General features: G+C 54.8%; 1 protein-coding gene across 1 annotated transcript; it reads right to left on the bottom strand.

Moving 5' to 3' along the window:
- Positions 1 to 10,044: 10,044 nt before the first annotated feature.
- Positions 10,045 to 10,608, bottom strand: LOC136465159 (uncharacterized). The gene has a single exon (XM_066464011.1). The coding sequence runs from the start codon at positions 10,606 to 10,608 to the stop codon at positions 10,045 to 10,047; it is 564 nt and encodes a 187-aa protein (XP_066320108.1).
- Positions 10,609 to 10,842: the final 234 nt, after the last annotated feature.

The raw sequence follows: 10,842 nt of genomic DNA, 5'->3' as shown, positions 1-10,842 counted from the left end.
CTGCCGAGCCCGCCTCGCGCGAGACGGAGGATCGGTGGCACGGCAGAGGCCTGCGACGAGAGAGGGGGTCGGCCGAGGCCTTTGGTAGGGCGTCACCCGAGGCCAGCGGTGTTTAGCTGGTTTCGATTTTTACGAAGTCTAAGCAGTCGTTTTTTGGATCTTGCTTAGGGTACCCCTTCTCACGGTATCCGACAGTAGTGGTTGTCGTATATCTTTGTCGGGTTCCGTGTCCCAGAGCTGAAGGCGGCGCCTACAACTCTACAGGGCGAAGAGCACGCACCTGTAATACTTTTCAGGCTCTGCTATGTCCGAAAGGGTTTAAAGCACCCATCCCATCATTCCTTGGCAGTACCTTTCCTGCCGGGGCGCAGGGTATGGTCCTTGAAGCTGTGGTTGACCTGAACGTCTTGTCTTGCCCTGTACCCATCACCATGAGGGAATGGGGAGAAGTTATCAGGCAAGACAAAACCAGTCTTTAGACATCAAGCGGGGTGAGGTTCGTCCTCGGTCGTTGGGCGAGGCGGAGACCAGTCCTTATCCCTTGGGCGAGACCAAGCCCGCCCCTCAGGGGTCGGGCGAGGCGGAGTCTATCCCTCAGCCCTCGGGCGAGGCGAAGCTGTCCCAAAGGCATCGGGCAAGGCTGAGACTAGCCCTTAGCCCTCGGGCGAGGCGAGGCTGGCCCAAAGGCGTCGGGCGAGGCTGAGACCAGCCCTTAGCCCTCGGGCGAGGCGAGGCTGGCCCAAAGGTGTCGGGTGAGGCTGAGACCAGCCCTTAGCCCTCGGACGAGGCGAGGCTGGCCCAAAGGCGTCGGGCGAGGCAGAGACTAGCCCTTAGCCCTTAGGTGAGGCGGAGCTGGCCCAAAGGCGTTGGGCGAGGCTGAGACTAGCCCTTAGCCCTCGGGCGAGGCGGGGCTAGCCCAAAGGCGCTGGGCAAGGCAGAACCAAACTCCCGTCATTTGGGCAAGGAACGTAATGACGCCCTTGTCCGTCTAGAAGTTTTTAACGTTCGATGGTTATTGGTTCGACCTTCTGGGGTACCCCGGTATTAGGTCCCTGACAATAGCCCCCGAGCCTCCGGGTGATTCGGATAGAATCGCCTAGGGGGTGTTTTCGATTTCGTGGGAGTTACTTTGCCAGAGGGTGCGCGCGAGCGCACCCGATGGGTGTAGCCCCCCGAGCCCCCGAGTGATTCGAGTAGAGTCGCCCAGGGGGTAGTATCGGACCCTTCGTGGGTAAGGCTGAAAGACTTGGTTTTTTTGTCAACTGGATTTTTTAAGGGAATCGTGGTATTCCGTTCGTGGGAATTTTATTCAGTGTTGGTCCGGCTGGGACCCGACTGCGGATCGAGGCCCTGGTGGTTTGCGGACCTATCCCTCGTTGGGACGGCCCTTTGGCTCTGGGACCCTAGGTGGGCCGACCTCCGGTCATTATGGGCCCAGATGGATTTAGTGAAGAGATTTTTCTGGTCCATGTCCCCTCTGTGGGAAAAGAGTCCGGTTGCTTCGGGAAAGCGAACCGCCTGGTGCGATTTTGGTGGGAGAGGATAGGGATCATGGGTGCATGTCCCGCGACATGGCACGACGGTGCATGTGGCTGGCCATGAGATCGAGGCGGATGGTTGCCCTTCTCGCATCCATCGCCACTATAAAACCACGGGGTTCGCCCCTAAGGTTTCATACTTCGCTTCCTCGCCTTCGCATCCACAGCTTTCACCGCCAATTGCCTTAGCTTCCCACGCCAAGACTGCTGCCGCCGTTAGGTTTGCATCCGCGTTTACCGCCGTCGTCGAGCTCGCGTCTGTGCCACCGCCCTCGTTGAGCTCGCACCCACCTTCCCCCCGACGTTTCGATGGAGCTGTGGGGCAGATCCGACATTACTTCTCGGCGTTTGGAGGGCCTCGTTCGCCATAGCCTCCTCCGCCCGCTGTCCGCCATCGGGGAGTGGCTGCTACCCGGTGATGAGAGTGAGCTAGCACCGCCCGAAGGGTACGTCGTGTCTTTTGCCATCTTTCATGAGCGGGGATTTGTCGTACCCGCGCATAGATTTCTTCGGGGGCTGTTGGATTATTACCAAGTGGAGTTGCAGCATCTTACCCCCAATGGTGTTCAACATATGGCGACATTTGTTGCCCTGTGTGAGGGTTTCCTTGGGATCGATCCCCACTTCGATTTGTGGTGGCACTTTTTCACTGTCAGTTTGTCGAAGAGGAAGATCGGGGGGAAGGATGTGAGCGTGCCGATGGGATGTGCTAGCATTCATCTGCACTCCACCCGGTCGAGGGACTACCCGCTGATGCGTCTATCATCCTCAAATATGGGGTGGCACTTGCAGTGGTTTTATGTCAGGGACGACCTGAGTGCCACATTGCCGAAGTACTCTGGGTGCCTTATCGACGAGGCCCCAGAGTCATGGCAGTGGGGCTGTCCGACTTTGGAGAAGAAACACCTTGCCAACCTTCTCGCTGCCATTCATGCTCTGAAGGTCCAGGGCGTGAAGGGGTCGGGGATCATTGGTGCCTACCATGCAAGGAGGGTGGTGCCGCTAATGGCGCGCACGCTTCCCTTGTACCGGATGGTTCCTGGAGAGTCATTCGAAGGAACGGTGCTCGTTGATGAGGCGCTTGCTCCTTCTGAAGTGGTGCAGCGTATCAAGGAGGTGATGGAGCCTACGAAGGACACCTCTGGCTCTGCCCTCGAACATGTGTATCCGGTGCCAGGGCATCCCCCAATGCGACCGGAACCCGGGTTCTTTGAATTATAAGCTTTCCTTCCCCATGCCCTCTTTTTTGATTAAATTTCTGATCCTTTAATACCAACCTTGGGGTGGCAGGACTAGTCGAGGAGGCTATTCTTCAAGGACTACCCGGTCCCGCTGCCGAAGGATCGGGTCATGGCAGCGATGAATCGCGTCGTGGCCGAGTGGGAAAAGAGGGCAAGGGAGCAAAAGAAAGCTGAGGAGTGGTGGAAGCAGGAAGCACGGGATTGAGGAGAGGATGTAAGCAGCGATGACGACGATGATGACGGCGATGATGATGTTGATGAGGTTGCTACCAATGTGGATTAGGGCGTCCTAGAGGACGAGGGCACGCTGACCAATGCCCCTCAGTCTGTGCAGGAACCCCCCTCATCCCGCGTGGAGGGAAGTGAGTCCACAAGGTTGGCGGAGGTTGGAGCCGAAGAGTCCGCCGCTTCGCGCGGGGTGCCGGCAGAGGATCGGTGGGTGGCTGGATCCGAGGAGGCCCCCGAGGTGCTGATGGAGGAGGAGGTCCTGTTGCCGTGTCTCATGAGAGGACAGAGGTGAGTGGATCTGCCACCTAGCCTAAGGTGTTGACCGAGAGGGGTGGCTCTGCAGCTGCGCCCTCGGAGACGAGGGAGACAAGCTCCCCTGCCCAGGAGCAGGGGGTAGGTTCGAAGCGGTCCCGTCCCGATGATTTGGGGTGGGGGTCTGGGGGTTCATCCCCAAAGCGCTCCCGTCGATCGAAGGTGTTAGGGTAAGCCACTGACTCCCCTATCTTTCTTTTATTTCGTTTTTTTTTGTTTTGACTTGATGCCTTTTTCTTTTGTGTAGACTTTTGCGGATAGGCCGCCCTCTGGGGACGGCGCCTAAGAAGAGCCTTGCCCATTAGGCGGGATGGGCGGCGTCGCTCGATGTTGCTCCTGTTTTGGGTAAGAGTGGCGACGATGCTGCGGCTGTGTTGGTCGACTCGACGGTGGCTGTGGCGGCGCTCGCGCCTTTAGCGACCGCCGAGCAGATGGGATCTTCCGTAGTGGGTGCGGCACCACCGGCCGAGGGTTGTGCTGCTTGAGCAAAACATACTATAGCCGTCTAGTCATTTGGTTTTTTGCGGTCTTACCAATCTATTCCCCCGAATCTTACCGCTGGTCTTGATGCGAGGAGGGAGTCTGATGTAATGATTGTTTCGAAAAAAGGAAGGGAGGTAGCCGTACCTTTACCAGCCCCTGAGTGAGGTCCGACCCCTTGCATTCGCTGGGGTCGGGTGTTACTGGAGGCCGGAGCGTTCAGATGGAATCCCATTCCGTGGTTTTTGTGATAGGGTCGGCAAAGTCCTCGGATGACGTTCCACTATTCCCTGCCCTGTCTTCCAACAGAATTCCCCAAATGGGGACTCTATGGGCTTGGCAAGGGGGGCCTTCGAACCTGTGTCCCTGTATCAAGCGGCTCGAGGCCCCGGGCCTTGTTAGGGTCTGATAGGGGTCGGCTGTAATTCGCGTGTTACCCCGTCCTCGACTTTCGTAATCAGAGGGGCCGAGTAGACAACACTTGCCTCGGTGGCTTGAGTGTTGTGCTCAATGAGCTCGCTAATGGGTACGTTTGTGTGGAATCTAGGTCCATCATTTGCTGATGGGGTCGGAAGAGCCCTCTGGTGGCATTCCATAACTTCTTAACCCGCCTCCCGACACATGCCCGAGCTGTTCGATAGGCTCAGGTGGCCCGATGGCCTCTCCTCGATGGAGATTCTATGGGTTTGGCTCAGAGTTAGAATCAAACAAGAAAAGATTGAGATGTCCCTATCCGCTTCTGAGCGGGGTCGGGCAGGGCCACTGGGGCTCATCTCAGTTATTTCTCCCTGGCTCTGTTTGGCATGAGGCGGCCTTGAGCCCTTCATGGGCCAACCTTCGAACCTCAGCCTACTGCCACCCATATTGAATGAGGCGACTGTCGTTTCGTGACACGACACGAAGCGTTGGGATGCAATGTTTAAATGTAAAATTTAATCGAAATAAAGGTGGGGTCGGTAACGTTACCTTGGTAGCACGAGTGATGGAAAGCTCCTACCAGATGTGTTTGAGCCAGGTTTCGGATCTGATGTTTCCGATGAGGCCGGCGTAAACTGCATAAGTATTGCTACTTTTGTTTTTGCGATTGATTTTTAAGCGATCTGCCAGCTTCCCCCTGAAGGGGGCTCTACAGGTGGACCCCTCCAAAGTCCTTTCGGGAAGGTGGGAGCTAAGGCTAGCAGTGTGAGGAACTATGAACGCGATTATGCTGGTGAACCAAAAAGACTCCGTAGCCGATGGAGTGTAGGGTCCGGTGGTTCATCCAGTTGTACTCATCGTTGTATTCCCACACGCCGTGCTTTTGGTTTCCCAAACGTAAGGAGGGATTGGGCTAAGAGGGTGTTTAAATAAACATGCGCTCTCGGTAGCCCCCGAGCGATGTCCATGTCCCTGCCGTTGCTGGGGTCGGAAGCTCGGCAAAGAATTCAACACTCAAAGTAAATAAATAGGGGTGCTTATCTTACAGTCGGTCGTTCATTCATTGTTTTGCCTAGGCCGACCGATCAACCCAGGGGGCCCGTTGGGCTCCCCCTGGAAGGAGGTTCCATTGTTGGGTCGTCCCTGGTCCTGCCTGGGGAAGCAGAGAGTCGCCTGTAGGTGAGTGTGCCCCGGTTCTTGCATCCGGGGCGTGTTAGTGGTGGGCCATGCCCAAGTTACGTTCTGGCTTACCAGGCGGCGTCCCATCGATCAGAGCACGTCCCGTCGTTTCCGGCGCGTCACCTTAGATTTCTGTCAGCATTGATTTTGCATTTGTATTGAATAGAGGAAGACAGAGAGTTTTTCGTCCGAACCTTTCACCTTTCCTTAGCTGCCAATCCCCCTCTTTAAATAGGGAGGGGGGAAGAGTTCTCGCTGCACCTCCTCACCAGCCTTCGAACCGCCACCTCTTCTCCTTCCTTTCCACCGAATGTATCGGTTCCTAAGTAAGAGAGGGTAATGCTAGGGAGAGATAAACTCACAGGTCCGCCCATGATTCCAGAGCGCAATGTTGAGCTGGAGGTTATCCAACATAGATGAGATGGCATGGTTCGCCTATGCTGAGGAGGGGTCGCTGCTGCTGGAGGAGAAGAGGCGCCGGAGGGCGACGAGCATTGTTGATTTTGCCGCTATTGGTCGTGGCCTTCCTTCAGTGGGAGGCGCTTTCTACCCCAACGCCATTGTCGAGGTTGAGGCTGCTGATGATGGCGTAGTCCCTAAACGTCCTGGTGGAGGGGCACCGCATTCGTCGGAGCGGTGCTCGACGTTGCAGATGACGGTGCCTTCGAAGGTCCTACGACGCGGTGGGATGTTGCCGATGGAGAGCGTGGTGCGGTAGCCACAGTAGACGAACTGGCCTGTGTACATGCCTGGATGTTGCTGATGGAGAGCTTAGCACGGCTTCCGCAGTAGACGAACTAGCCCATGTACATGCCCGGACATTGCCGATGGAGAGCTCAGCGCGGCAGCCGTAGTAGTACTTGTAGTAAAGCTTAGCAGAGAATGTAATTGAATAAGTTTGGGGGAGCCCCTCGAGTGAATAGTCCTTTGGATTTTAGGAGTACACTAGTCTTTTGCGTGATGAAATCATTTTGTAAGTGGTTAATTTATGCAAAAATGATCAAATTTTCATCTTTTGTTACGGCAAACAACTTTTCAGTTTTCTCTTCTTGTAGAAGAGGTTTCGGTGCCCTCCAACCCTTCCCGTGGCCCAAGTTGTAAGAAACTAGGAGTGCGGGTGAATTAATTCTGATCATGCTAGTGAGCAAAGAGGTTGTAGCCACTGGGGCATGGGTCTCCCGCAGTCCTACCAATTGTACTCGGAATTTGTTCCCGAAATCTTAGTCCTTAGGACTTGTTTACGAGAAGATCAGAAAACTTAGATAAAGTTTTCAAAGATAATACAAGAAGTGTTTGCAAGATAAACATACTTGTACTTATATCAGCCCCCGAGTGAGGTTCGGCCCCTCACAATTTGCAGGGGTCGGATGTCACTAAAGATCGGGGTTTTGTAAAGCCAAAGACTGATAAGAAGAAACATGCGTTTATTTAAGGGTAAAAATGATGTAGCTGCTCAATGTTCCAGGCGTTGGTGAAGACCTCGCCATTGATGGTTTTCAACCTATAGGTGCCTGGGCAAAGTACTTCCACGACGACGTAGGGCCCCTCCCAGGGCGGGGAGAGTTTTGTGGCGGTCCTTGTTGCTCTACACAAGGCGGAGGACGAGGTCCCCGACATTGAAGGCTCGACCCCACACCCATCGGCTATGGTACCATCGCAACGACTACTGGTACTTAGCTGAACGGAGGAGGGCGGTGTCATGGGCTTCATCTAGCTGGTCCATGGTGTCTTGGTGAGATGCCTCGGTCCCCTGTTCATCGTACGCTCTAATTCTTGGTGCTCCATAGTCAAGGTCCGTTGGGAGAACAGCCTCAGAACCGTAGACCATGAAGAAGGGTGTGTAGCCGGTGGCTCGGCTAGGAGTTGTCCTTAGGCTCCAAAGCATGGCCAAAAGCTCAGCGAGCCAGCGCGTGCCGAACTTGTTCAACCGGTTGAAAATTTTGGGCTTAAGGCCTTGGAGGAGCATGCCGTTTGCGCGCTCGACCTGCCCGTTCATCTGGGGGTGCATGATGGCTGCCCAATCGATCTGGATGTGTTATTCATCGCAGAATCGAATGAATTTCCTGCTGGTGAACTGCGTGCCATTGTCTGTGATGATGGAGTTCGGTACTTCGAAGCGATGGATGATGTCGAGGAAGAATAGCATAGCTTGTTCGGATTTGATCGTGGAGATCGGTCGAGCTTCAATCCATTTTGTAAACTTGTCTATGGTGATAAGCAGATGGGTGAAGCCCCCAGGCGCCTTTTTGAGTGGCCCAACCAGGTCGAGCCCCTAGACCACGAAGGGCCACGTGATGGGGATCATCTGGAGCGCCTGGGCTGGAAGGTGAATCTATCGAGCGTAGTACTGACACCCTTCGCAGGTACGTACAATTTGCTTAGCGTCGGCTACTGCGGTGGGCCAGTAGAAGCCCTGTCGGAATGCTTTCCCAACCAAGGTCCTTGGTGCGGCATGGTGACCGCAGGCCCCACCGTGGATATCACCTAGCAGAAGTTTTCCCTATTCACAAGGGATACAGAGCTGTAGGATCCCCGTATGGTTTCGTTTGTAGAGTTCGCCTTCTACAAGAATAAAGGACTTGGCATGACGTGCGAGCCATCGGGCTTCTATCTTGTCTACTAGTAGTATGTCATGGAGGAGGTAGTCGAGGTAAAGCGTTCTCCAGTCGTTAGGAGGGTCGGACTCTGCTGCTGGGTCCTCTTCAAGCTCCATGACCTTGGGGTCGGGTGGAGCAGTTGGCGGATCGGCCCCTGGGGTCGAACTAGATGGGCCATCGTTGGCCTGTTCTGACCCCACGTAGTGTACCGAAGGTTTGTGTTGATCGCTGGTGAAGATGCCTACCGGGACTGGCTCTCATCCAGATGCTGCTTTCGTGAGCGTGTCGGCTGCTTCGTTGAGGCGCCTTGGGATGTGATTGAATTCGAGGCCATCGAATCTATCCTCCAGCCATCAGACTTCTTGGCAGTATGCCTCCATCTTGGCGTCGTGGTAGCTCAACTCCTTCATGACCTGGTTGACGACTAGCTGGGAGTCGCCCCTGATGTCGAGGCGTCGGATGCCTAGCTCGATGGCGATTCATAGGCCGTTGATGAGTGCTTCGTATTCTGCAATATTGTTTGATGAGGGGAAATGGAGCCGAACCATGTACCTCATACGGACCCCGAGGGGAGATACGAAGACTAGTCCCACGCCGATGCCCTTCTTCATCAGTGATCTGTCGAAGTACATCGTCCAGTACTTTTGATCGACGACTGCTGGTGACATCTGGACCTCGGTCCACTCCGCGATGAAGTCAGCCAGCACCTGGGATTTGATCACTATTTAGGGGGCATAAGTAATGCCCTGATCCATCAGCTCGAGCGCCCACTTTGTGGTTCTTCCTGTAGCATCCTGGCTACAGACGACCTCACCGAGGGGGAAAGACGTCACGACTATCACAGGGTGTGACTCGAAGTAGTGGCGTAGCTTTCTTTTGGTGATGAGGATGGTGTAAAGGAGTTTCTGGATTTGGGAGTAGCGGGTTTTGGAGTCGGATAACACCTCGCTGATGAAATATATAGGGCGCTGCACCTTGAAGGTGTGCCCCTCTTCTTCCCGCTCTACCACTAAGGCGGCGCTAACCATTTGCGTGGTGGCCGCTATGTACAGGAGGAGGGATTCTCTGTTGCTTGGAGGGACTAGGACCGGGGGTTTAGTTAGAAATTGTTTAACCATGTCAAGCGCTTCCTAGGCCTCGGCTGTCCACTCGAAACGGTCGGACTTCTTCAAGAGCCGATAAAGGGGGAGTCCTCGTTTGCCGAGGCGCGAAATAAATCGGCTGAGGGCGGCAAGACACCCCGTGATCCGCTGAACCCCCTTTATGTTTTGGATCAGGCCCATCCTTGTGATGGCTGAGATCTTCTCTGGGTTGGCTTCAATACCATGCTTGGAGATAATGAAGCTGAGCAGCATGCCCCTTGGGACCCCGAAAACACATTTTTTGGGATTGAGTTTGATGCCGTTTGCCCGGAGTTTCACAAAGGTTTGTTCGAGGTCGGCGACAAGGTGGTCAGCCCATTTAGACTTAACTATGATGTCATCGACGTAGGCCTCAACGGTCTGCCCGATGACGTCCCCAAAGCAGTTGAGCATACAGCGCTGGTAAGTTGCCCCTGTGTTCTTCAGACTGAACGGCATTGAAATGTAGCAGAACGATCTGAAGGGGGTGATAAAAGACGTCATGAGCTGGTCAGACTCCTTCATCGTGATCTGGTGGTTGCCGGAGTATGCGTCAAGGAAGCAGAGGGTTTCGCACCCTGAGGTGGAATCAACTATTTGGTCTATTCGGGACAAAGGAAATGGATCCTTTGGACTCGCCTTGTTGAGGCCTGTGTAATCGACACACATTCTCCATTTACCGCTCTTTTTTCGCACAAGAACATGATTTGCTAACCACTCTAGGTGGTGTACTTCCCTGATGAATCCAGCAGCCAACAATTTTGCTATCTCTTCACCGATGGCTCTGTGTTTTTCCTCGTCGAAGCGGCGCAGGCGTTGCTTCACCGGCTTGGAGCCTGGGAGGATTTTTAGGGTATGCTCGGTGACCTCCCTCGGGATGCTCGGCATATTCGAGGGTTTCCACGCAAAGGTGTCTTTGTGAGTGTGTTTCCTATTCGGAGGAGAGCGCGGTCCCGATGAGGACTTTTTTGCCCTCGGAGCTGCTGGGGTCCACGAGGACCTCCTTGGACCCTTTCGCCGATTTGAACGACTCGGACGACTTCTTTGCATTGGGTGCTTCTTCAACGACCTCCTCCCTAAGGGTGACGAGCTCTTCAGAGGCGATGACTGCTGTGGCATGGCCGTAGCATTTGACTTCACACTCGTAAGCACGATGGAAGGAGGTGCCAATGGTGATGACCCCGCGGGGGCCCGACATCTTCAACTTAAGGTATGTATAGTTGGGGACAGCCATGAACTTTGCATAGCTTGGACATCCAAGGATGGCGTGGAAGGTTCTAGGGAACCCTACCACGTCGAAGGTAAGGGTCTCAGTCCTGTAATTGGACCGATCCCCGAAAGTGATGGGCAGATCAATCTGCCCCAGCGGCATGGCCTGTCTGCCAGGTATGATGCTGTGGAAGGGTGCTCGAATGGGGCAGAGGTTCGTTCGGTCGATGCCCATCTCGTCGAGTGTCTTGGCGTACATGATGTTGAGGCCGCTGTCTTTGTCCATCAGTACTTTTGTGAGCCGCTTTGGGCCGATGATTGGGTCGACGACAAGCGGGTACCTTCCCAGGTGTGGGATGACATCCGGATGGTCGGTCCGGTCGAAGGTTATGGTGGATTCTGACCACCGGAGGAAGGCAGGCGTGGCTGGTCCGGCCGTATAGACCTCGTGGCGTGTGACCTTCTAACGGCGCTTGGAGTCGTAGGCCGTTGATCCTCCAAAGATCATGAGGGCACCATT

The sequence above is a fragment of the Miscanthus floridulus genome, chromosome 7, assembly GCF_019320115.1.
Source record: "Miscanthus floridulus cultivar M001 chromosome 7, ASM1932011v1, whole genome shotgun sequence".
In the NCBI taxonomy this organism is placed as follows: domain Eukaryota; kingdom Viridiplantae; phylum Streptophyta; class Magnoliopsida; order Poales; family Poaceae; genus Miscanthus; species Miscanthus floridulus.
The sequence above is the reverse complement of the archived record's forward strand: the minus strand, read 5'-3'. Positions and strand labels throughout refer to the sequence as shown.